General features: G+C 43.0%; 1 protein-coding gene across 1 annotated transcript; it reads left to right on the forward strand.

Moving 5' to 3' along the window:
• The first annotated feature begins 602 nt into the window (after positions 1 to 602).
• Positions 603 to 26,968, forward strand: LOC136945317 (MORN repeat-containing protein 1-like). The gene is made up of 14 exons (XM_067239079.1): positions 603 to 609; positions 855 to 926; positions 1,092 to 1,190; positions 1,402 to 1,512; positions 1,616 to 1,706; positions 2,070 to 2,157; positions 5,167 to 5,263; positions 8,192 to 8,302; positions 8,439 to 8,562; positions 9,076 to 9,311; positions 17,205 to 17,308; positions 17,422 to 17,492; positions 24,725 to 24,795; positions 26,754 to 26,968. The coding sequence occupies exons 1-14, from the start codon at positions 603 to 605 to the stop codon at positions 26,894 to 26,896; spliced, it is 1,425 nt and encodes a 474-aa protein (XP_067095180.1). The 3' UTR covers positions 26,897 to 26,968.
• Positions 26,969 to 27,665: the final 697 nt, after the last annotated feature.

Raw genomic sequence — 27,665 nt, forward strand, 5'->3', positions numbered from 1 at the left:
AACTGACTGCCTTTAACCTTTTGTAAGATCTGTTCAAGAACAAACATTCGTGACCAACTATGGGTTTGTCTTGTCGAAACCATACTACTGCTGCTGCAATAAACCAAACATGATTTGCTGAAAATGCTGCCAGCATAGTCGAGCTGCTGACGTCAATCGCAATGTACTTTTGCAGCCAGGCAAGTGTTGTGACTGAGTGCGTGAGAGGGAAAATGCGCGCATTTGATCGGTTGAGTCATTTTTCAAAAGTTTCAAATTATTTAAATTCATAATAATTTTAAAATGACATTTTGCCTTAAATTCATCATGACCGAAACGTCAATAGCTAGGCTTTGCAAGTTGACGAAAGACCAACTGACTGAAAGAGAAAAACTTGTAACTGTTAAGATAATATGCTTTAAGTTGTTGTACATTAGGTAATCGGTTCTCCAAATAGCCCAACGAAGAACAGCAGGGGAGTAAAACAATGCAGGTCCGTGAAACTGTAAAGGGCCCCGGGCTGGTTTAGGTCCTTTACATGTTCCTGGGGAAGAACTAGGTGCGCACTGCCACTGGTGCACCGTTGTTGTTGCTATCTTGTTACCAAGGACGCACAAAGCAAGATGGCTGGTAACGTCAAAAACCAAAAAAGAAACCCTCGCTATGTGGGAGAAGCAAAAAACCTGTTACGAAACGGTAATTTATTTATCGTATATTGATTTATTGAATGCTAAGGATTACTGACTGAGTAGTATACAGCTAAGTTATTTGCTAATTACTTAACTGTTCTTAGTTATGCTCAACCTATGTCCAGTCAATGTGTCTGACGTTGTTGATGAGAGTTACAGTACTGAGTTTCCCCACCACACCACCAGGTTTTGGAATGTATGTGTATCCCAACAGCTTCTTTCGCTATGAGGGACAATGGGAAATGGGAGAAAAGCACGGTGCGTAGTTCTTTTCCATGATAGGCTACTGTAGTTGAAAACATACCTATGTATCATAACAATTTTATGTAAAAGCGTTAGGTGTAGAATAGAACAGACTATATAGCTACTAGTAATGTGCCCTGCTGTAGCTACATTTAGAGAATGCCATAATATTTCACCTAGGACATGGAAAACTCCTGATGAAGGATGGAAGTTACTATGAGGGCGACTTTTCCCATGGGGAAATTGAGGGGAATGGGAAGAGATTCTGGGCAAAAACAGGTAGGCTGATAGAGGTATGCATGGACAGACTGGACACTACACTCAAACACATCACATCCTGTGACCCCTCTAATTACATTGATAATTAGATCATTTAATCCCCCCCACTACAGACCACAAACATAAGAACACAAAACTATTACAAATGTCAAGACCTTTCCCCCCAAAAATCTGAATTTCCTGAGTAGTAATGCATTGCTTGTCTGTTTAGGTGATACCTACTCAGGGCAGTTTAGCAGAGGTGAGCTCCATGGATACGGGGCCATGGAGAGAGCCAACGGAGAGAGATATGAGGGGGAGTTCTCTTCTGGACTACGAGATGGTAGGGAAGCAATTCCTCATGCTAGATAGCCACATCTTTGACATTCAGCATCTTCCAGACAACAGGACAGTATTAAATTCAATGACACACGTTACATTCTTAGGTCAAGGGTTCCTTGAAGACCAATATAGACAGACGTACAAAGGATCATTTCATGAGAACAAAAGGCATGGTGAAGGACAAATGCAGTACAGGTACAAAGCTGGCAGATTTTAAATGATATTTTTCATGTGCAATTTACATTTTTACATTTAGTCATTTAGCAGACACTCTTATCCAGAGCGACTTACAGTAAGTACAGGGACATTCCCCCGAGGCAAGTAGGGTGAAGTGCCTTGCCCAAGGACACAACATCATTTGACACGTCCGGGAATCGAACTGGCAACCTTCAGATTACTAGCCCTATTCCCTAACCGCTCAGCCACCTGACTCCCAATGGTCTGCTGTCCACTTATCAGTTTACGTTATTACACATGTAAGCCTTCTCTAGGACTCGAGCTAAAGTGTAAAACGACTATTTTAAAATCCAGTTAGATTGACTTTTCAAACACATACAGAAATGGAGACCAATATGAAGGTTGTTGGCTGCAAGACCAAAGACAAGGCCATGGGGTTATGCAGTTTGGAGAAGGCTCAGTGTATGAGGTAGGTTATTCAACAGTTATTCAATTGTAGTATTTGTGAGATGAATGAACATTGAGAATAATGTTTAATAAACTGTACTGTAATAATAATAACTTATTTAAAGGTGCCTTTCTCGGCACTCAAGGACACCGTACAGGGTACAAAATACATTTAAAAACAGCAAAATAAAGAATACAACAACATTAAAAACAACAGAAGAAGGCAGAGTAATTGACATTAAATGGAATATGCAGTTTTAAACAGATGGCTTTTGAGTTCCAATTTCAAATGGGGGAATGAATCAATATTTCTGAGTGGGGTGGTAGTGAATTCCAGAGACGGGGAGCAGAGCGGCTGAATGCTCTACTCCCCATAGTAGTGAGGCGGGCAGAGGGGACAGACAGGTGTATGGAGGACAGTACAGTAAACTACCTTCTGTCTTTAAAGACCTCTGATTTTTAGTTAAACAATAATTTAAGGGTAAATGGACTACATTCATATAGTGCTTTTCTACCTTAGCGGCACCCAAAAGGCTTTACATTTTTTGCTTCTCATTCACCCATTCACACATACAATCACACACTGACGGAAGCGGAGCTGCCTTGCGATTACTGTTTGACCCTCCCTGAAGCAATGCCGCCAACGTATATTTATATAAAATATTTATTCAAAATATAATAAATTTTATATTGTAGGTTTAAAGTGGTGTAAATTCAAAATAGTCACAAAATAATCTGAGGTTTGCATTGATGGACAATGAGGTTATTCAAATGTAGTGCCACATGAGGTCACCATTGTATTTCTGTTCAGGGCCACATCAGACTGAAAAATAGTACAAAGACCTATACGCCTGTGTTTAAGTTTTTGTTTGTTTGTTTTGAGACTTAAAAAAAAAAATCTAAATCACTTGAAGCAAGGAGTGATCTCCCCTTATATAACATAATGTGTCTTCTTCTGGTGAGAATGAGAAATATGGATTCTGAATACATAATGTAGAGGACAGTGGGCACAAGTAGAATTTGAGAATGTATACTTGTGATCGCATACATGTATAAGTATTATCTAACGTTATCTAATATTATTTGTATTCTACGTTTAGTGAGTAGTGGGGAATGCATCTTTAAGTGTTTACTTCTGCCTTTATATCAAAATCAGCGTATATAGCATGGATTTTCATTGCAGCCATGCCACTGAACACTTGAGCCCTTCAACATAGCACAAGAGCTCGCACAGACAGCTCTGATCTGCAAAGAAACTGAAGAGTACTTTACCTGTCTCATGAATGCTATTCCCCATGAAAAAAAATTGCCACGTATGTGCACTGAAGTGATTCATTCAAATACCAGTGAAAGGTATTTGTTAGCACAGCATACTTACTGACTGTTACAAAGTAAGCAAAGTATCAAATACTCCATCAAAACAGCAGATAACTGCAGGGAACACAATGTTGTATCTCTCTGTGACTACATGTTAGTCAGTTACTGGGCCAGCTTGTCACAGCAGAGCCACATCATAGTATAATAGTTGATTAAAAACATACAGTAGGCATTTGTGAGCTGCTTATACTACCACACAATTTACAGTCATTGAAATCAGACCATTTATGAAATGTACAAGAAATTGACACTGAAAACTCCTCTTCAGCGTGACCTGAACTTGAACTTGGATAATCACTTTCAGGTCACATTGATTTTGAACAGGAGTGGCCAGGGAGGTAGGGGGTTGAGGCCCAGGGAAAGACAAGTATCGATTCCCCAGCATGCAGCCCCTGACAGCTGCACAAAGCTAGCATAAACTTCCAAACCCACTGCTCACATGAGGAGGGACTGCTTAAGCAGATTAAGCCATAAGTAATAGATTCCCTCCTTCCTGTAAAATTAAAAGGTTAGATTTTAATGATTATTATAGATGTAAAATAAAAAATTGTGAGGAAGTCTATCCGTCTGAAAAATTGTTTGGACTTATTTGGACAAATTGCCCAAAGAAAAAGTTAAAAAAATATATATATATTTCATACAGTCTTCATAACAGTTTGTTCCTTTCTAATGAATATGTAAAAATATATGTTCTGTTTTTTCATTGTTAAGCAATTGCTAGTGTGGAAGAAATTGAATTTCATATGTGCTTATGTTAATCACAATCAGCTATTACCTTATCAGCAGTTCAATTTTCAGTTTTACTTTCCATTCATTCATATATATATATTCCTACTGTAATGTACTGTGTTTTGATGACAGTCATGGTTCTATGATATAGTATCTTAGTACTTAACCCTTTATTTGAAATATTTTAAAAATAAGCTACTGTGCTGTGAAACCTCACAACTTCATGAAGAACACGGCAAAAAAAGGAGAAACAAGATCAGCATGACTCATGAGTGTCTTTAAGGGATAAAAGACAAATCCAGAATTCTCTGTCTCTGTCGCTTACTCTTTCTTTCTTTCTCTCTCTCTCATTTTAGAGCATTGGCCTAGATTTCCTTGGCGCATTTTTGCCTGTGCCTTAGCCTTAGGCCTGTCGATGCGATCAGAATTAGAAATTCTAATGGACGTGTCACCACTTTGAAGTAGTGCTTGAGAGCTTTGAGACTGGGGCTCCCTTGGATATGCTAGGCAAAGTCTACTCATTGATCCCCCTGAATTTGTTTGACTTTGACACTCATGCCCCCTCCCTCTCTCTTCCCCTCACTCTCTCTCTTTCTCTCTCTAAGACACGTTGGTGAACGTATTGCATTCACTCCTCCAAGAAGACAGGTCTCCCTCAGTTATAAAATGAGAGTCTTCCTTCATACTATAAGAGAGGCAGTTTCTTAGCTTTTAAAGATTGCATATTATAGACAAATACATATTATATACAGTATGTCTAATCCCATCTTTAAAATCCCGTGCTTTATATGGTGGACTGGCAAAACCTCAGTTGTTGAACCTGATTCCTCTTTTGACACAGGTTAAAAGTAGCTATACCATTCATGTGGCAGAATAGTGTGGTTCTTTCACTTAACATAATGATACTTATCCTGAGTTTTACCAGGGCCAGTGGCGCAACAACCTCTTCAACGGACAGGGCAGCTTGATCCACTGCTCTGGGGTCATCTATGAGGGAGTGTGGCTCAATGGCAAACCACTGGGTGAGTCAGAGTGCTGGACTAGTGTACATTTTACAACAAATTTGTCTCCTGTAACTTTGCATTTCAGCCAATGTCTTGCCTTGGCACTGCTGTTGACTAGCCAGCCTATTGGCAGTAATGGCCAATAGCTCATGCCTCTGCCTCTTAGTCATTGGCCAAGTGTTGTGTCAGCTGTATTGCCTAGACCCGTTCATTTCTTGTCCATGACAACAGTGACCAAAGATTTGGCTAAAACGCAGACTGGCACTCAGAGGACCTTGTTAGTACACTGTAGTTTGCTATGCTAGTTTGCTATGCTAGTTTGCCATCCTAGCTTGCTGTGCTAGCCTGCTATGCCAGCTTGCTATGCACGCTTGCTATGCTAGTTTGCTATGCTAGTAACTAGCTAGTTTGCTATAGCAAGCTAGAATAGCAAGTTAGCATAGCAAGCTAGCATAGCAAGCTAGCATAGCAAACTAGCATAGTAAACTAGAGTGTAGCTTTGCTCTCTTCTTATCATGGTAGAGTAAGTGATGTTGGCTGGGTTTCCACATAGAATTATGATCCCTCTTTGCCTTGGCAAAACAAAATTCAGTGATGCTGTTGTCATGGCGATGACACTGCCAGACTGCGAGGCAATCTTTTTTCAACTAGAACATCCAGGGAGCTTTTATATGTCTTCTTTTGTTTAGTGATATTTGGAGAAGAAATCTGAATTGGAACATTGGCCTGTTTTGATGTTTCGCAACTGATCCATCTAGGAAGCACCCAAAACTTTAGTCAGATAATATCGGTTGATAAATGTTCTTCCATTGAAGTTCCCTCAGCCTCATCAAAGCAATAGAAAATAATCCATTCTGTTTGTGTGTTCTTGAATTGGGAAACAAACCACACCAGGTTTAGTGGAATGCAATCCTAATATATGGAATATATTCCCTCAGCCTCATCAAAGCAATAGAAAATAATCCATTCTGTTTGTGTGTTCTTGAATTGGGAAACAAACCACACCAGGTTTAGTGGAATGCAATCCTAATATATGGAATGTAGGGGTTAATAAAGAAAATATACTTAGACTCCATTCTAATTAGTACTTAGTTACTGCAGTTTCTGAAGTATAGACCTGCATCTAATCTATAATCTAGCCTTTAACATGTCTATGTAGCCCGTTCTTTCATTTCTGACAGACTGAATGGCAGAGGTCGGTGAAATATTAACTGGAGACAGGTTGTTTGCTGTCTGGCCTCCTGTGAGAGCCTCTGTCAGTGGGGGCGCTGACACCGGGGGCGCCCCTGTGCTGCGACCCCGGGACCCCAGGACCCCCTGCCTGTCATTTATTGATGTCTGTAGAAGTGCCTCCATGATAACGGCTTCAGATAGAGAGGCCCCTTACAGTGCCTAAGAATGAATCACACAGGGAGGAGTGAGAGAGACAGAAAGAGAGAAGAGTGTGTGTGTGTGTGTCTGGTAGGGGCCTCATATTGCATTATTGATGGTCCTTGGGGATGGATGAAAGTATGCCTAGTGGCAGCTGGATGGGGATAGGGGGTGCAGGATAGAAGGTGATATCATACTGTATGCCTACTGTTTTAACACATTCCATAGGACTGACATATAGGTTGCATACTATAGAAAGAGCCATCTTGACAGGTGTGGTGGTGGGGAGGGTGGATGGTGGAAGTTGAGGAAGGGCTATTGGGCATTGCTGCCTCAGGAGATCATCCCACCCCTCATCTGAGTTTTAGGCGGGCTTGACATCTCCCTGACATGTTGTTTATGGGGGTCTTGTTGTGGGAAGAAAGGGGAATGTGGATTGTTCTCGTTAGAGGCGTGTCAAGTGCGTGTGGGGGGTGTTGGGTGCACATGTTTTTGCACATTGCACGTAGCCTATCACTGTAGCTGTACACTTGTGAGGGATGAGGAAGATGTGGAACCCCTGCCTGATTCATTTGGACTAACGCAGACTTGACGGGTGTAAATAGCCCGTATTAGGATTCCGACGGCCATGGCATCTGTTGGCACTTTACAGTAATGCCCCCTGTCAGCAAGGAGCCTTCACTCCCACAGTATTGATCTACCCCTCATCTCTGCCCAATTGTTTTACACCCTCCAACTCATAGGTGATCATTGCCAGTGATGATACTAATGTGTGCACCTGTGCTCTGCTCCAGTGAATACTAAACTACTACATGCGGCTCGTGTCGGTGCTTGGCAGTTGTAATCACTGAAAGACCGTTAAGCTGTAATCTACTGTGTTGTCAACAAGTTAAACAGCATGGTCCACTAATACAACACTGTGGGTTGGAACCCAGCACAGTGATATAAGAACGCTAGCTATTCCTCTTAAAACTACCCACCACTCACACCATGTTTGCAAACAGGATAGAACAGCGAGATGGTCAGGTTCAATTTGAGGCAGTAGTATTTTTCAGGTCATACTGTTGTCCTATTTATAGTCTATGCGCCTTGTAGTGCAAAATGTAGATGGAGATTCTTGTCTAGGATATTTTCATTGGCAGCTACATAATTAACATGACATGCTGGCATGATACCCTCACATGAGATGACATGACACGACTGGTCTTGAGCCGTTTTGTCAAAGAAGACATCTGATATGCATGCTAATGTCTACCAAATGATCTATTCATGAGAAGATACCTTACAAGGCTGGAACATGGCTCTCACTGCCACAGTATCTGGTGTTGTATGCTAATCAACTAACCCATTGAGGACGTACAGTACAGAGGAAGGGGGAAGATGAGTTGGCATTCCTTTTGCTATAATAATTGTTTTCACCTGTTTCAGTCTACTGCAGCTCTCTTACAAATGTTTTAATGAGCCTGTATTTTTGGATTAACCGTTGGGTGGAAACTGAAAAGGCTCTATTTAAGAAGCAGTGGTTGAAAACTGAATAGCCTTGATTAGACATTGAAACCTGTTTGTATACGACAGGTGGCGCATCCAATATTGTCATAGAGGGAGGCGATGTTTTGGAGGTCTTCCAAGAGTCTCCATTTTCAGTGGAAGTGCAACTTCAGACTAAGGACGGGGAGAAAACAACAGGTGAGACACAAAATGGACACCGGAGGATGTGATCACGTGGGCATAGTGATGGAACAAAGCTTTTGAACTGTTTCAATTGTTGAAGATAAAATGTAATTGTAGTAGAAGTCCTTTGACTAACTGTCTCTATGCCCAGGTGAAAACGGCCGAGTCCTCCAGATATCAGCCGGTGTCAGACTCCCTGATGTCTCTCCGTCAGCTCCTGCCAGCCTGCTCAAGATGTTCGAGGACGTTAGAGAAGCCCTTGTCCAGACACCTTTGTAGGTCCCGTCCCGCCACAATGCCACCACATATGTACATACACGTTGCAACTCACTCTGATTCTCCACACCTCTCGCCAGAGTTACCCCACATCAACGCTATTGTCTTGTCTTTGAAACTTGTGTTGGGCGCTCGCTTTGTACTGTACGAAAGCAGTCTGGATAGAAAGAACTGTCTGTCTGTAAGTGTTCTGGCAAGTCGGGAAAGGGCTTGGAGTATGACACTGAAGTGGCAGTGTTACTCACTCTCTCTCTTTCTCTCTCTCACTTTGGCGTTGCCCTTTCTCTTTTTCCCTCTTGTCCCCCCCCCCCCCCCTTTTCTCTAACATACCCTCTCCCACACACGCCATCCTCTTCTGAATTCCCCCTCTCTCCTCCACTCTCACCCTGCCCCCCTTTCCCTTGCTTCTGTGTCTCCTCCACCCTTTCTCTCTCTTTGCCTAACTCCCACTCCCCCGTCCACCCCCACCCACTCTCTCTGCCTGCGTCTCCCTCTCTCTTCCCCTTTCTCAGTGGCTTTCAGGTTGTCAGCTATCCTTTGATGGAGAGAGCCTTTGAAAGCCAGGACTCTGGAGGCCCTGAATTCCCCCTCGCCACGGCTGCAGCTCCCTCTCCGCTGGCGGTGGCGGGGGCTAAATTGGTGGCGCAGGCTGACTCGTCGCTCCCGGAGGGCGAGTGGGAGTTTGGAAGTGGATCAGACGGCCAGGCACATGGGGGAGGTGCCACAGTCCCACACAGCTACCTGGACGGTGAGAAGAGATAGTCGCGGCCTGACCATTAATCACAAAGACACATCCACACACACACACACACACACACCTGTAGGGTGTGCAAATGCAAAGAGACACACACATGCCAGTATATGCGCAGGCCACAGCACACACATGCCTGTTGACAGCTATGCAGTTTATTTACTCTGCGTAAATTCTGTCCCTCCACAATGATCGCTCCCTCTCTTTCCTTACTCCATCCTGCCTTTCTCTCTCTTCTTTAAAGCGTTAATGTTGAGACCAGAGTCTCATTGCCATGAGAGCCGGTGGCAGTCAGACTGTAGAGAGAGTCCTAGTTTTCTTTAGTCGAACGTGCCTGGAGAGCCCAGCTCTACTCGTCTGGGACTGTAAAGAGATCTTTCATGTTTGGCTGCTGTGATACAGTATGCTTACTTGAGATTTTCCTTAGGGAACTCCAAAGTTTTGTAGCGCGGCTTGCAAGACTATCTGGCTCTGCAGACGTCTCAATTAACTTAGGATTCCAAGGCAATAGGATGCTGCCATTGCTTGTTGAGCTGTTGTTAAAGGGTCATACTAAACAGTGATGTGGGGGTTGGAACAAAAAGGTGTAAAATCAGCAAAATATGTATCACAGACAAAGTGAGATAGGTATAGCTCAGTGGAAGAACATTTGACAGGAGATCAAGTTGTTCCCCCCCCCCGTACGTTGCTTGAGATGAAAGCGTCAGCTAAATTAGTACATTATTACTTTCTTAACCAAGACATCACTCAACGGCTTTGCCAGACACTGGCGCTAGACATCCTTAAATGCCTAGAGACTATCCAAGTCGGTTGGATACTCCCTGTTTCAATAAGCAAAGTGTCTGTGCTACAAATCACATCTCATCTGTCCATACGGCAGCAGAGCTGAAGGAGGCAGACATGGGAGTCTAGAGAAGGGCAGAGCGTGCAGGCGGGCGGGCATTTGATCAATGTCATTAATCTCCTCTAAATGCCACTTACCTGCTGGCAGGTTAATGCCCCTTTAACCTTAAAGCGGCTCCGCCGTCTCCTCCTCCTTGCACACCCAGAGAAGGAGAGAGAGATGCCCTAGGCCAGGGCTAGCACGCCTCGCTCGCTCATTGTTAACCGCTGGCATGCTGGAGACAATTACCTCTTGCAGGAAGTAGGGGTGATAAATGTTTCATATTGGTGTCCATTAAAGACAGTTGAGGCTTGCATGTAGATGAATGACCAAGACTTCCCGCTGTCTGGAATGTTAATTATTGTGTTGGTCGTCGGTCGGCCAACGCTGGACCTGGTCGCGAGTCTCCCGGTCCTGTCCTACATCTATAAAGTTCAACAATGGATTTTGGTGTTTCAAAACCCATTGACACTGTATGACTATGTTTAGCCTGTGTTCTGCTCCTCTCTCTCACCAACCGTCTCTGGAGGAGGGGATCCCTCTCTGAATTGCTCCTCCTAAGGTTTCTTCCATTTTTTCTCCTGTTGGGAGTTTTTCTGGGAGTTTTTTCTTGTCTTTCCTGAGGGTTTAGGTTGGTTGAGGGGCAGTTCTATGGGCGTATGTGAAGCCCTCTGTGACATGCTTGCCTGTAAAAAGGGCTATACAAATACATTTGATTTGATTTGTTTGTGCATATGTGTGTTGTGTGTGTGTATATATGTGGTTACTGTAGGAGTAAAGGGGGATGCACTGGATAGTGATAATTGACATGGACAGGCAGACTGTTGCATTTCCAAGAAATTGTGCACAACCATACTATCTAGGTGTCTGCATAGGAAAGGAAGTCAGCATGGATTGGTCCGGAACGGCAGAGTTCTCCACCGTCACAGAGTGTTCCTCAGGTAAACCAACCATCACAACCTCCATGTACCTTTGCACGTAATGTACAATAGAGACCTTTGGTTTATTTGGTTACTGTTATTTGTGCTGTCTGTAGTTTGAGCTTTGTGCTCAAGAGTGAGTGGAGAGGATATGAGGATTAGAGGTGGTCGAGAAGAAAATCAATATGGCTGATGGAGCCTTAGTTCAAGCTCATGTGGTGAGCTCTGCGTTCAAGTGCAACTGTCTGTAAAAATCCACGATAGCTCATCACCGTCTGCTTGAGTACCTCCTCTCTATCCTGCTTTTTTCTGTCTCTGTATTGGTCTGCAAGAAATCTATCAATTTCTACGTTCTCTCGCTCTCCCTCTCGTCCTCCCTAAGCGCATATCCATTCACTCCCTGTGAAGGTCGGCAAGGAAGCCTTAGCCAGGCAGGTTCAAAGGAAGCTCTCTCAGTCGGGTGGAAATGCACAGCGGATAATCCAGCATTTTTCATGCTGCCAGACGAGAGATAGGAGTGGACTAGGAGTGAGAGAGACGGACAGAAGAGGGTAGAAGTTCATGTGCAAGAGAGAGAGACAGACAGATAGAAAGGTCAGAGCACTAGCTTCCTAACACTGCCTGGTTAATTTCTTAATTTCCTTGGCTCATTTAGCTGCAGTTAAGCTAGGTGAGAAAGCATGTGACCCCCCCAGGCTCATTTGACCGCCCTCCGCCACATCCCTCTCTCACTCCTTCCATCCCTTGAAGCTCCCTCTCTCCTTCCACCCTTTCCCTCCACCGTGTTCTCTCTCACTCACTTTCTCTCTTCCAATCATACCACCTCTTACCTGTGTTTGTGGTTTCTGTGGTTTCGCAGGCAGAGACAGTCTCATAGGAGCGCTGCTTCATCAAGACTGGGGAAGAAGAGCAAAGGGCATCATCATTAGATTAGTCTCTGATGGCTCTCCCTAAGTAATTATCCTCCTGCCCTACACTCCAGTAGCAGCACACTTAATTGATTTAATGGAGTGTGTTCTCTCACTTCTCTTTTTAGCATGGCTGAGTTTCCTCTTGTTGAACATCAGACTTGAGTTTGAGGTATTGGTGAAGTATAGGCAGGGTATAGTGTGATTCCCACTTTTGTATTTATTTATATTTATTTAATAATAGCTGTACACTTAAATGTGTCATGCACAGGGTTGAATGAAGACAAAATACCCCAGTGATTTCAGCTTTTTTTCTTCTAAGGGCACGTTTCACTTATTGTAAAGGAGAACCAGATTCAAGGTAGGTATCAGTATAATATGATTATAAAGATTTTGGGGGGGTACAGCACACATAAAGGCTTGTGCCTGGGCCATTCAGCAAAGATTTATTTACAGCAAGTGCCTTTGAATGGTATTAAAAGAGAAAATTTACAGTTTTCCATCTGCTTTTATAATACTTCTGGTCAAATATGTGAGAAAAATCCAATTATGTTTTATTGATCATCAAAACTATCTGGAGGCTTTGGCCTTGGATTTACGAGTGTGGGGTGCAGACGTGATTCTGACTGGATAAATCAAGGTCATTTCTACCAGGGCTCCATAGGTGGATGTATCTCACCTCTACCTCCTCCATCTCTCCATCCATCCCTCTCTCCTTCCATCCTTTTTGATGATTTAATAATGGGCCTTTGCTCAGGGAGCATGCCTTGAAAGTGATGTATATCTAATGGGTGGCCAAGTGGACTGAAACAGATGAAGGACATGCATTTAAATGTCCTTCCAAATTCCTCAGCCTTGTTAAGCGTTGATACTGTAGATGTTCATTTGAAAGCATGTTTGGAGATGGGAGGGATCCTCTGAGTTTTAGTCTGTAGCATGGCAGGCTCCCCCACCTTGGATGTGAACTGGAGATCACAGTTGTGTATGTTAACCATGAGTCTATGATTTGGCTGGTTAGATGATTGTGTCTGACAGCAGTGGCTTAAGCAGATGTTGGGTTAAGTGAGATGAGCAGCTATGAATATCATATGGCTCAAGGATAACGCTCCGCGTTATTGCTACTTAATGAACCATCCAGAGACAATCATCACAATTTGCACGCCACTCCAGATACATATAGAATACATTACACAAGAGCAAACAGAGTAGATTACTTTTGGTTGTATACTGTAATTCTGGATGATACTGGTAATATGATGCCACTTGGCAGATGCTTTTATGAAGTAGCAGAAAGAGTGCATAGAGATGTTTGTTGTGTGGTTCTAACTGTAATGAAGCCTCAGAGCTGTATAACAAGTCATATAGAATGTTAAAGGTATGAATGGGAAAAAAAAAACCCAAAAATGCTTCAAACACAATATTCCTTTCCAGTGTTTACACTCACTAAGTCTCTGATTGTTAATCCAATCGATTCTACAGCATAAGCAGGAAGTGTGCTTACACACGTACTGTGATGACTACTTTGCACCTACACTATTCCACAGGTAAGCTTTAATGAGAAAAAACACAGCAATTACTATAATCAGACAGACAGGTTTGAACATATTCTGCCCTGTAAGGAGCAGCTTACAGCAGGCTAATTGTGTGGGTAGCGCAGCCACGAGACACACAGGAACACCGACCTGAGGGAGTGCAGAAGAGGCCTCGAGGGTCTGACACCAGGATCCGTACCATCCTCCTTACTCCCTTTATGACTAAGGACAAAATCCATGCGGGCAGGGAACATTTAATTAGAAAATTAATGGGCTGTGATTTTTTTTTCTTTTCTGCCACTTAAGACACTTTGCTGCCCCTGTCACTTGTCTTTCCTCCCCACCTCCTCTTTTACATCTCTTTCATAGGCAGTGGACAATGAAACCTTGCAGACGCAGCAGTTATGTTGCTAATTTGATTAAATATTGGTGTGTCCTTGTTCTGGGTGAGATGGGGAGGCTCCCAGGCACATCCTGATTGAGCTGTGCTGCTTAAATATTACCTGGGGCCATACAGTAGCTGCCTGTCTGTGTCAGGTGTTTAAGGTTTTATGGCCCATGGTTTGCACATTAAAACCCCTTATCCACTTGGTTGTTCATACATACATTATGTTATCTCTCGTCTTCAATTAGAAATGTAATTCTGAAATGTACAGTACTTTAACCTGAGGTTAGTCTTTGGCAACTCGGTTAGGTGCTCTCAGCCTTTCGCCTGACGGCCATGTTGAATTTCTGTGTTATTGAACATGACACATAGGTGTTTAGGTCGAGACCTTATGCTTACTTTGGAAACAAAGGAGTCACAACACCTGCTGGGCTTTTCCCTCGAATAATATACCAGCAGCAGCCAGACGGCACAACCTCGACACCAGTGTGTTGTGAAAGGGGAGTCAGACGGCAGCGGCCTGTCAGTGTGCTGAGGCAGGAGAATGATTGAAGCTTTACTGGTGTTGATACGACTGCACTGTGAGTGTGAAACCAGACAGAGAGGGGGAAGGGACCAGCGCTGAACTGACAGGGGTGATGACAGCGCTGCACTGTCGTAGAAGGGCTGCTTGCCTGGCTGACCCATTGCGTACACTATCTAAAAAAAGAAATTTTACATCACATTGGAATGATTTAGTTCTGAGTTCATTATGCATGAAATCACAACTCACAATCCTTCACAAATGTTGCTTGATTACCTTAAAAGATGTGCTCGATATTTGCCAAACATTTGTATTGTGGTTGAACCCTAGTTTACTTGACCTGCAGTGCACAAACTGCTCTTTAAGAGATATGGAACACGGTTCCTTTTTCCCCAGTCTAAATCATACTATTTTTCTCTCAACAATAGATAATGTGTTTTTCTATTGAAGCATAAAGTAAAAAAAGGCATAGACAATTTTCTTTTGTGTGGTTGTATTTTGGGTCATGATTGTCATCCAGCGGTTAAAGTCGGAACACTGGTACATCACATGGTGTAATGTCATGGATTTGGGCATGCTAACAATGAAAGAGAATCATTTTATGCATAATACCTTTTGGAAATGGGAGTCTACAGATAATATGTCATTCTTTTCTATGCATAGACCTAGTGAATGTGTAGAATATTAATACATTTCAAAATACATTTTAAAGAAACAACGTGCAAAGCACTTTGTGCCAGGGCAGAACAGTTTTGAATAAAATATTTACAAAAAAGCTGAATATGAGCCTTGTTTGTTTTCATGTTGAGAAATCAGGCCCACACTCTGTGATCCTCTCTTTAGGGCTTAGTCGGTAGCAGACATGATTCACTCTAAGAATATAATATCCAGGGTGTTCGTTTGTCTCTTAGCAGACATCAAAGAAGCCATGAGCGTGACAACTGAAAATTGGTGGTGGGCGAAAAATTAGATTTTTTTCACTTTGCTATATCTGTCGATTTTGGCTGTATGTATTCTGAGTTTGTGATACAGCATGAGTAATATTGAACTGTAAACCTTGTTTTTAATAATTTAATCTGGCTTGGTTGGTCGATAAAGCCAATCCATTTTCCCTCTAAGGAGAGCGCCTTCCTCTCCTGAGTTGACTTGCATTTTGAAATGGTGCATAATGAAAGCTACTGCCTCGGCTTGATCTCTGAACAGAGAAGTTTATCAAAGTCGCTAATGTACTCATCTGCTGCTTCTGTAAATCGTTTATTGCTCCTTGACACTGTTCTTCCCTATATCTGTTCCCTGTCCCTATATCTGTTCCCTGCCTCTTGACCTGTCTCATTCATTCCTTCCCGTCTGTTCATTGCATTACGTCCCTCCTTTACTTAGTCCTTCACCCTTTTCTCTTGTCCATAGCTCTGGTGCCTTATCCTCTCTCTTTCCCTCAATGTTCTGTCTCCCATAGCCTCTTTTGTCTTTCTGCCCCTAGCTCAGCATCTCTCCCTTTCTCTATATTAATCTCTCTATTTCACAAGCATTATTTACTTATCTCTCAAATAACAGATGCTGTATTAGAATTGTTTCTCCCAAAGCACTTCTGGCTATCTTTCTATCTTCCTATCTTTCTATCTTTACACTCCTCTTCTCCCTGTCTCCTTTGTTGACTTCCTCTATCTGGTGTCTCTGGGTGATGATTAGCAGGTAAGCTCTGACTCAGCCTGTCGGACCAGGAGAGAGGGAGACAGCTAATTAGCCTCTGGGTGCGCAGGGCTGTGAGGTCAAACGATCCAAGCAACCTGCTGGAGAGAGAGAGGCGGCTCTCTCACGCTGCTACCGGGTCCCAGAAGGAAGAGCCTTAACCTTTCTCCAGCCGCTCTCTTTCTCTCTCCTTCAATTTTTCGCTCCCTGTCTATCAGTCTCCTTGTATTCCTAATTAAAACTCACACCCAAGGGTCTACAGTTATGATCTGTCTACCAAGCTGTAGACCTAGACTAGAGTACAGCAGAGTTAGTGTTTGTACCAAAGGTCAGCTCAGTTGTCTGATAGCCTAGTTAGGGTTAGGGCCTAGTTGTTCGAGGTAGCTTGGCTGTTCTCTTTGAGATATAGCCAATGATTATCAATGTCATGCTAAACAGGTTCAAAATGAACATACTGTTCTTCCACTCTGTAGCTTTATTGCTAGTTTCACTCAGTAAGCACACTAGCTAGCTGTATGTAAAGTAATTGCAATTCAGCAGCGGGTGCATTAAGTAAATGAGGAGCTGGACTCCAGAATGTGCTGTGAGAGCCAGGCCTGAAACAGCACTCATCCACTTAGAGCTTCCTCAAATGGTGCCACACACAGTCACCATGCCCCCATGTTACCAAGGAGACCACACAGGAAAATGAAAGGGAGTGAGAAACATGCAATGCATCTGTCAGGTTAAACCAAGGATAGGTGAAGGAGTTCCATTTTTCTTTTTAGGAAAAAAGCTTGGTGATGTTTTATTCTGTGGCCTTCATCTGGCAATAGGGTTGAATTGTTCAGTTTATGACTTGAACTGAACCTTGCCATGTTGGATTAATGCAGAAATTACTGTACCTCTGTAAACTAAAACCACCATTTAATTTAGACCATCAACTTCTGCCACTTGGAAAGCCAGTTGAAATTAGTTTTTATCATGTACCTGCTTCTTTAAAAAAAAAAAAATGGTCTCCATTCACAGGGCATTTTCCTGAACAGCAAGGGGACTCTATTTCTTCTCCAGCCAACCAGAGGGTAAAGGACGGTCAAGCCAAATTCCAGGATGTAATGTTAGCACTTCCCCCACCTGATTTTATACCCTATCAGCTACTGGATGAGATGGACAAGGTCAGTGGAAAATGTTTATACATTATATCATACTTTACTTTATTGCAATACTCTAGTTTGTTGTCCCTTTACTATTGATAAGATTGTCTCCTCTACCTTGTTCTGGTTTACAGAGAAACGTCAGAAAGTTATCCACCCGTGTAGATAAACTGGGACTCTCACAGGATAAAAGCTCTGATAGCAGGTACCTCTACACACACACATGCACAAACATTGTACATATCCGTTTCAAGATAAATACTTAGGTACCTATGAGTTCCTATCAGAAGTGGTCAGATGAGGTTTAGTCACACATACATAACATACATCATAATCTGCCTCTTATGAACCTGTTTCAACAAATTGCAACAAAGCTGGTTGCAAATTTGGTGGCACACAGGTGGACCTGTTTGAACTGAAACAGGAATGCAGCGGTAATTACGACAGACTAACAAAGATTCTTGATTATACTTCCACTATCACCTGTTTGTCTAACAGGTTACACACTTACTGCTAAATTGTTTCACTGAATTGAGTCTGTTGTTCCACTCAGTCTCCCCAAAAAGACTGAAGGGGCATGAAATAGAGAGCTACCGGTAGCCATTTATATTAGCCAGCTTTGGGAGAGATCTGAGACCAGAGGACTAGGAGAGCTCATCATTAACACTATACACACAAATAAGACAGACTGATGCACACACCCACACATATACTGAAGCCTTCCATCCCACCAACGATGCTTTGTTATATCATCTTTCTCTGCATCACTACCATCTGCGTTCATTGCAAGCTATGCCAGACAGAATCCCAGTTTGTTTGTAACTGGAGTTAAGAAACTTTTTTAACTCCAGGGAATGAATATAAAATGCTATGATATGTTAATATTCAGACATACCACATCATTTATTAAAACATAATTAATAATTTGATAATAATTTGTAAATCTTTTAGAAGAATTTAAAGACATGGCCCTTATAGATTTGGTTACGGTGCTTGCAGCAATTATCCCCTAAGGAAGGCAATTACTGTACACTGCCCAGTCAAATTGTGAATATCCAGGAAAAATGCCCAACACATGTTCATGAACTCTTTTTTCCTTGCTCACTGTACAGTATATGTTGTGTCCTGGGGGACAGTGCACAAGCCCCTTGAGTGGTTAAATTATGTTCTGGAAAAGCTTTGCAAGCCCCTTTATTAGTCCATTTGGTTTGTGGACCCCTGCTGTCGGTGATAGTTTGAGACCGACTGTAGTGAAACTCAATGTCTCCCTGGTGGAAAGGCTAAAGAATGGAGCATAGAAATGCCAGGTGTCCACTGAAAAAGGTACACTAATATGACACCCACAGTAGAATAGGCATTGCCCATAAAGAACTATTTGGGAAGCGAACAGTAAAAAGGCCATTGGGGTTTTAGAGTTGGTTGTCAATTACCGAAAACGTTTCACTTGGCGTTTTTCATTTGACAATCCTGACATGTTTGGCCCTGCCAGTGAGGCCACCTTTTTTTATTTTTGTGAAATTCCATAATGTCACACAATAGAGACATGCATGAGGTCTGGCTCCAGTGTCAATCAATGACATTGGTGGGTATGAAGTAACTTCTTTTGTAACAACTTTTCATTCAGTGCCCTCCATTCTTTGGGGATGATAAGTAAAAGGTTTTCTAAATTAATTGGATCAATGATTAAGAAGGAGCGATCTCACTTCACTGGGCTTAAACAATGGCCACATAAAGACTCGACAGGGGGGCCGGTCCAAAATTGACACTTGAATTAGATAAAAAAGAATAGAGAGCACAAAGGGGAGATGCCTATCGGTGTGAGGTCTACACGGAGGTTCGTCGCTTTTGCTCGCTCATTGTTGTGGGACAAGAAGGTTTTGAGTGACTCACACCAATGATATTGATTTGTAGGGTGAACTCAATGCATTCTTCACCTGTTGTTTTTGTACGTTTCAGCTCAGGGCTTGAATGAATTGAGATAAATGGCTGTCTGTTTTTTTGCTCTTCATGTCAAGAAATACGACTATTGAAATGTCTTGTTTAAATCACAATGGTCTTCTATCTGAACAAAAGCTGTTCCATTGTAGGATTGAGTTGAAATTGAAGGATTTGGCGGACATAATAGAGAATGAATGGAAATGAATCCAAGACCATACAGTGGGATGTCTGAAGGTTCAAAACAACCATGCTGCTTGTCAGTGGCGGCTCACCAAATTACACAGCACTGAAACCTTTTGACCCAGTGTAGCCCCTCTGTGAAATATACAGTATAGCAGGTGTGCTGTTGTACCAGACTCTGAAACACTATCTGAACACTTGCTGAATTAAATCATGTTTACTGTAGGGTTTAAGATACTTCAGAACTCAGATCATCCTGCCAGCTTCCTCCTCACACCTCTCTCCTCAGGGAAAAGGCTTCGAGACATTTACTACTGTAAGACCATTCAGGTACTGAACAGTTCCTCTTCCATTCATCAGCACCTCACATCAACTGCTGTAAATTGTTCCGGGAGGCTACTTTGATCGAATTCTATTTTTTGCTAACTCTTATGTTTCGTATTTATTTTTCTTTACAATTATTTAGTTTGTGAAATGTTGCTTGTTTTGTTATGTTTGGTTGTGTCTGGTTTGAACACGCTGAAACAAATGGCTCACTATGTTGGTATGGCAGTAATAAATATCATATTCTGTATATGTAATAATTAACTTGCATATGCAAGTTAATATTATTCTCTCTATTGATTTGTAGAATTTATTCCTATTCTGAAGAGAAATGTGTATGTCAATGTGTCAAAAGTTAATGTTTCCAGATAGGTGAAGTCTGACTTTTGGGGTTGTCTGTGAAGTACTTTTTGGCTATTTGTGAAGAAGCAATATTCACCCCCAAAACGGCTGTGGTGTTATCTTCACAGTAGCTGAGCAGTGGCCTGGTACTTCTCCAGGTGTCCTAGTGCAAAGAGTTCTCAGTCTGTAACCAGCGTAACATGCAGTGCTGCGGGGTGAAGCCAGGGCCATGCATCCCCCTGACACACTCCGACTGAGGCATAGGAAAACACACAATAGCACGAGTGGGACGGCTCCGTACGACTGAGAGGTAGAACATACGAACAAAACGCTGAGAGCCGTGGCCCATTCTCCCCTACCTCCTGAATAGGTCTTGGAAGTTTGAAAAGCCAGAGCCTCGTTCCCATCGGCGCTGGGGATAATAACTAAAAGCAGGTGCACAGGGGGGGGCAAAACTGAAACCAGCTGGATGCGAGAGGGGATGCGCTTTAGGTTTACTAGGGGTTTTTACTCTGCTCACTCCCTAATCCCCCTAGCTCTGCTCAAATAGCTCTGCTGTGACGTAATGCAGGAGGGGGAAAACCTCACAGCCAAACATATGGACGGGATTGTATAGCACTGCAAGGGGACTTAGCCCTCTCCAAATCACTCTGAAACGTTTCTCGTGTGTGTGTTTGTGCTTGCGTATGTGTCTTACGTGTGGTGGATGCAGTACGTGTGTGTGTTTGTGCTTGCGTGTGTGTCCTACGTGTGGTGGATGCAGTACGTGTGTGTGTTTGTGTCTGCATAAGAGAGTGAGAGTGAGCCCTGGAATTCTTTCTCTCAGGGGTAATGAGAGCTGTGGCTTATGTCTATACACCCAGGGTACCGAACGCTAAATCAGGGGAGAGAGGTGTTGAAGAAAAGTTTCCCTCCCATAGACATAAATATTCATCTGGGGCTCTTGGGGAGAATAAAGCGGTTCTTGTGTAACTGTTAAAAGATATGGCTCAATGACTCATGTACATGGAAAGGAAATGCACTAGGCTATAGTCTGCTACAGTTTTGAAACGCTGCGTCAGGTGTTTTGAAATATTGATTAGAGTTTATTCAGGAAGTACTGTATATAGTTTTTTTTTCCTTTTTTCAGTTATTTTTTCCTTCTCCTGAAAGTAGCAGACCGGCTGTCCAGTGATTTCAGCGTTGTTTGCTGCCACTGTGTAGTACAGTTCTGACGAGCAATCAGATTTCATTTGAATCCATATTGATGCATTGTTAATTTGTTATACCTGGAACTTTATGGAGGCGTGGACAAAGAAATACCGTTGCTACCTAGCTGAGGAAACCCCAGACTTTGGCGGAGTTTACATAACAGCCCCAGTATGGTTATATGGACTCTGCCCACTTGACATTTTCCATTTCTGACCTCTCTTCTTCTTAGGTTGTAATTTCATGTGTGGGCCTGACATTTGATGCCTTTTTTAGAGTTAGACTATATAACTCTAGAAGCCAGTGTGGTTTGGCTCTCACTCTAATGTATATACTGTCACTTTGTGTTTGTGAGAAGTGGTGCATCTAAAGTTCATCCACCCCGTGCTGTTTGGTAGCCCCATGAGTGACACCCCCCTCTCTGTCCTCTGAATAGACCGCTCCGTATCCTGTTTACAACTGGCCTTTCTGCACACCAGGCTGTCCCAGCCATGGCCTCTCTCTATTCCATCTCTCCTTCTTTCTGTTTCTCTTTACCTCTTTCCTTCCCTCTATTTCTCCCCCCCCTCTCTCACTTTAGAACTGTCCTTTCTCACTTTCCATTCAATCTTGTCTTCGGCGTCTACCACCATAAGACGTATGGAGAAGAAGAGAGAAAGGGATCTCTCTCTCACCCTCCTCCCTCCCCCTCTCTGTCTCTCATCCCCCTCTCCCTTCAGGGCCTATCTCAGACAGAGGAGGCCACACTCTCATAGAAATCCCCATCATCTAGTGTATTCACTGAAAGGAGCCAGCGGTGGGGGGCCCACTGTATCTCCTGGGCCTCCTTTGTACCCCTCCCTCTCCCCCCTCCAGGATCCTTGGAATGTGCTCTCCAGCTGCAGGAACGTTAGGTGGCTGACGGGGGGCGCTACCCCACTCTCTCCCTTCACCCCCCCTCCCTTTACTTATTCCCCCCATTTCCATTCTCTTCTCACAGTACTAGATCTGTGGGTAGTTTCTTCAGAAATCAACCAGGGAACATTTTTCTTAAGACCTCCTGCGTCTGAAAGCTCAGGTTCAAACCCTTAGTTTCCCTTCAGCATTCTCGTCTCTTAAAAGCCTCTCCTACAGTGCCAGTGTTTTATGAAAAGACCGTCCTTCAGGGGAGACATGGCGGAATAGAGAACGACTGTCTTTGCTAGGCTGCACCGGCACAATGATGCCACAGACGGTAGCCGCAGAGAATGTCGCAGGAAAAGCAAATTAATGGCATCAGACAGCCTTGTGACAGGAAATCCCCTATTATGTGAAGGCTTCACAATGTGGTGCAGGCTGGGATTGTAAAGCAAAACACCCCCGCTCACCAATCGTTATTCTAGGACCCCTTCTAAAAAGACCCCTTGCAAGCACTCTGACTAACCCACGTAATCTATTATAAACCCCAAACCTTCAAATCAGTTGTCTGGCATTTATGTAGAACTGAAATGTATGGAGATTATGTCCCTATTCAGCAAAGTATTACCATCAGTTTGACAATGTTTACCAAATTATAGTTTAGAGTGTTTTGTTTTTATGCACTGCTCTACAAAATAACTTTTTGTAGATAATGGCTCGCCTTTGGAAAGTTCTGTCTTCTGTGGTTCTTCCTTCAACCTTCAGAGATGCTCCCGCTGCCTTCCTCCTCTCTCACTCCTTCCTCTCCAAGGTTTAGTCTTTCACAGCATTGCTGTCAAGTTCAGGTTACAAACACAAAAATAAAATATTGAAGCGGAGAGAGAAGGGAAGTCTTTACTGTGTGTGGAGATGAAGGACCTCGGCTGACCCTAGCATCTGAACCATGTTAAATCTGTTCCCTTTTAACGTGTGCATGTTATATAACGTGCCTGGATCCAACCCTGTTTTCTGGTATGTGCAGGAACTGAGTTAATTGATGCAGTTGATTGAAATCAATGTAGATATTGTGATGGTTAGTGTTGGCTGTCTCTAGAGTAGCTAGAACACTACAGAGACTAGTTTTTGTCAAAAGAGACACGTTTTCTTCTTGGCACTGTTGTTAAACCATGCACACAGTTAACTACTGCTGGGCTGTACGTTTTTTGACATACATTTCCAGGCTGTATTTGCGATGTCTGAGAACAATTGAATTGTGATACTGGCCAGACCCTGTAAAAATTTAATAACATTTGGCATTTTTGTCTTTCTTTTGAATTCAAAGAATTATCTAGACTGATTGTTAAAGGCAGTTGTTCTTTTGAATAATTGGGTTATGTATTATATTGTCAAGTTCCACAAAAAAACACCCCTCAAGTCACATAAAAAAAATAAAATAACCAAAAACAACAAACGGCCCTTAAAGTTAAACCGCACTCCTAATGAGAACCAATCAGAAAATCAAGTGATATCACTGCTGGCCAATCCCAAGGTCCACGCCTGTACTGAGCCGTCCAGAAAATCAGGCCTGCAGAGCCTAACTCTGTGTTGGATTCTGGCTTGGGGCCCTGTCCTGAGATTTCACTGCATCCCTCACAGCAGGCAAGCGCTTCAGTCTTAGTTTGTTTTTCTGAAACGCAAAAGAGATGACAGATCCATCAGTGGACCAGCTCCAGTCATCATCCATACGGGTGCACAGGAGTGACAGTTTAGTCTCGGTGCATTTCTCCAAAGTAATGATGTCATTATTTCAGGTTCTGGGTTTTCAAAAACTGTTTGGCAAATAAATAAATGAAGCAAATGACCCTTTCCCTTATCGTTGGAGATGGAAACGTGTGTTAAATGCATTATTGGAACTGTTGTAAAGGTCTCTTTTTGGACTCGAACCTCAACCAGCTTGAACACAAAACCTCCCACTTTTACTCTTCAAGAATTCAAATATAGTTTGCTTTTCAAAGCTAATTCTGAGCTTTTAGGAACTGTTTTGATCTGTTATGATTTCTTTTATGTCTCATCAGCGTTGAAACGTTTCAATCTCCCATTTTAGCATAACAAGGATTGAGCACCTGATAGCGGGTGCATTGCTGGGGAGAAGGCAGAAGGGTATCTTCTTTCATTTTCAAAAGGATTAGAAGCAGTTTACTGATAAGATTACTGAACTCATCGCATAGTAATCCTGTCTTATGGCCGTCTCGAGATCTTTGATCCTTGGCTACATTCATATGCATGAATGTATGGAAAGAGTTGAGATAGCGAGACCTTAATACCCCCGAAAGCATAATTTCCAAAGCACTCAGCTTCAATCACCCCAGCATTGATTGGTCCCCGCCAAAACATAACAGAGGATATCCACTTTACCTAAGTGCAAAGATTTGACCAAGTCTAGAACTTGTGACAATAGATCATACAAAAGCTGCTTTTTGAAAGCACTATTTTATATGGTCTGTTTTTGCAATACTCTTCAAATCAATTGATTGATCTCTGTTTGTCTCCATGTTGGTCTCTCTATCTCCCACTCTCTTCCTTAATCTCTCTTTCCACTTCCCTCTGCAGGGCTGGCACTGCGCCCCGTTTGGCCAACAACACCAAGGTGAACCCGCTAGACAGCAGGACTGTGAGACCAGGTGAACACACGTCTCTCTTTCTGGCAGTTAACCGCTTGTGGAAAAAATCCTTCGACCAAAGCAAGCAGTCCAACTAACATGTAAAAACAATTAGAAAACATAAAAAAGCGGGTAATTACGTGCTGCAGAGATATATAGCTCTCTACAACATAAACTGGGAAGGTTTAGTAGAGGAAGAAACCCTAGAATAACAAGGAAGAGCTTCCAGCAATTCCATTACCCTCTCTACTTCCCCTCCATCCAGTTTACATTAAGATTGCCATGTATATACATGTGAATCTATAGAGAAAAGAGATGGAATTACTTTGGGTCTGACAACTGGGCAGCATGTGTCAGCCTATCCCCGCGTCTTCTGAGTTAGGCTTCCTGGCGGAACAGTGGCAGCAGCAGGAGGCCTCCCCTGAGGTTAGGTCTGGGACAGGGAACGCTGTGGATGACAAGGAGCAGCAAGGCAGACAGCTGCTCTGTCATTTAACCTTCCTTCTGTTGGAACCAGTGATATTCAGCTCTGCTGAATACCACTTGTGTTGTTTTCTTTTTTGTTTGTTTTGTTTGTTGTTGAAGTGATATTTCCGGCCCTTGCCTAATGACACATAATTTTAGACGGAGAGATCAAGCACAGGGTGGAACTCAAAGCTCAGTGCTTGATTAAGTTTCAGTTGTATGGCATGCATATAAAGAATGATGCATTTACATGCACATGTGCATGCATAGAGTACATGCATACAAAAGCTGTCGTACTATATTCATGTTTATAGGGTTCTACAAAACGACCAACCGTATCGCATATCACACTCTCTCCTTCTGCGTGTCATTCAGCCAGTGAAAGTGATATTTCTTGCGTCAGAACTGGGACAGGTGTGGCAGCCGTACACCCAGGAAGAGGGGCTTAAGTTCGGGGAAGCCGCTCTGTATAGATACCGTACCCCTTAAGCTTACTGGGCTAATTCCTCCATCCCATAATACTATGGAAGTATGAAGTGATATCCCCCGTCAGCCAACCAGAGGGAGAGCGCCTGCTCCGCAGTAACAGGATCTCCTGCTGCTGCCTGAGCTGGGAGCAGACACCAGTGGCCAGGCCCCGGCAGCTGAGGACGGCCGTCTATACAGGGTCAATCTCTGATGTCTCGCTGCCCCGTCAGGCCTCGCTGGACGGGCACCATACTGGAGGCAGTGATGTCATGAGAGATGGAACTGTCAGCTGGGGCGTTTTCTCTCTCTTTTTCTCTCTCTCTTTCTCTCTTTCTCTTTCTCTCTCTCTCTCTCTCTCTCCATATATTCCTCTCTCTCTTTCTCTCTATTCCTCTCTCTCGCGCTCTCTCTCCATATATTCCTCTCTCTCTCTCTCTCTTCCTCTCTCTCTCTCCATATATTCCTCTCTCTTTCTATTCCTCTCTTACTTTCTGTTGAGATTATCCACTTGAAATTGACCAGTTAAATGAGTAAATGACCCATGTTAAAACCCAAGCCCTAACTCTAGTTCTGGGGTCTGAATGTGCTAACCCTGCTTAACCCCACACGAACCATCAGATCTTTGAGTTAGTGTGTTACAAAATTACGTGAACAAAATAGCACAAATGAGAGATCTGACAAGGAAATCCTTGTTGATGTAAAGTTCTTAGGCAAGTAGGCAGTATATATCCTGTTGGATCTCACTGATTAGATACGAGATCTATCCATCCAACCACACTAATTACACTGAGTTCAGTGGACTCAGTCAATATTTGCTGTTTAGAGCCTCCTCTAAGGATCACTCAGAACTGACTATGTGATTTGTGAGTTGACAAACCCAAACAGTACTACTGAATACGGAGCAATAAGAGGGCCAGAAGACAGATCAGCTTCACTGAAACGACTGCCAACATGGAACAGTAATGGCATGGTTCCTATCTCTATGGACTTCCAGACAGAATGAAATGTGACACATTAGTAACTCATCATCCATTGTCCTTTTCCAGGTGAATATGTAATAATGGTGAAAGAAGTCACCAGCCCACCGTTCCTAGACCAGACGTTGCCTCCAGCTTTCACCCTGCTTCGAGTGTGTCCGGCCAAGTCCAAGAATAAGATGGGCCTAACGGACAAGAGCAGGAGCAAGTGAAGATGTGTGATGAACACCGTATGAGGAGTACATGTGAACCATGCTTTCAAGACTTGTTTAGAATGTCTGAACACTGAGAAGCCTTATTTTACTATAAAATACAGTTTGGAGTGAGTATTCTTTCTCTTAGCTATGAAGTTATGAAACATTGGCATTCTTGTTTGTTTTTTGTTTTTGCTTTTTGTTTTTACTGTTGTTTGATTGAGGTCAGTATTAAGGACTCAATATGAAATGGTGCAGAGAGAGTATACTGTTTTCCTTTCCGACAGTAGGGCAACGTGTATGCTGTTGGAAAGTTACCATTGCTGCTGCAAGGGAAGCAGGTCATTTAAGGGCTGTCTAAGCATGTTTATTTTCATTCATTCCACATGTGTTGGACCTGAAGCTTTATTATCCTCAAGAAATGTTGAGACCTTTCCCAAGACATGACTGAATGTTACACCAACAAGGCTCCCCTCGTCTAGAGGTTTGATATTGAATATGTGATAAATCAGGGTGCACGCTCTTTAAGACAGCCGACAACCGACACCCCACCCCCCCACCCCTCACTCATGAAGTCATACTATTCTAGCCCCCACCCTGCTGTGGAGACCAGTGATTTGGCCAAAGTAGTGGCTTGCGTCAAAGACATTTACGTCAGGGCAATTGCGATGTTTCAGTTGTTTTGATAGAACAGGGAAATGTTTCTATGGAACAGAAATGGTATTATCATGCGTCACCTAAAATCTCAAAATCCATCATCTATCTCTAATCTTAATGCCTGCTTTTG

The sequence above is a fragment of the Osmerus mordax genome, chromosome 7, assembly GCF_038355195.1.
Source record: "Osmerus mordax isolate fOsmMor3 chromosome 7, fOsmMor3.pri, whole genome shotgun sequence".
NCBI lineage: Eukaryota > Metazoa > Chordata > Actinopteri > Osmeriformes > Osmeridae > Osmerus > Osmerus mordax.

Excerpts from the sequence above, each read along its gene's own strand:
- LOC136945317 (XM_067239079.1), top strand. Across the intron at positions 1,191-1,401 it reads GAGATTCTGGGCAAAAACAG|GTGATACCTACTCAGGGCAG; the intron begins GTAGGCTGATAG and ends TTGTCTGTTTAG. Across the intron at positions 5,264-8,191 it reads GCTCAATGGCAAACCACTGG|GTGGCGCATCCAATATTGTC; the intron begins GTGAGTCAGAGT and ends TGTATACGACAG.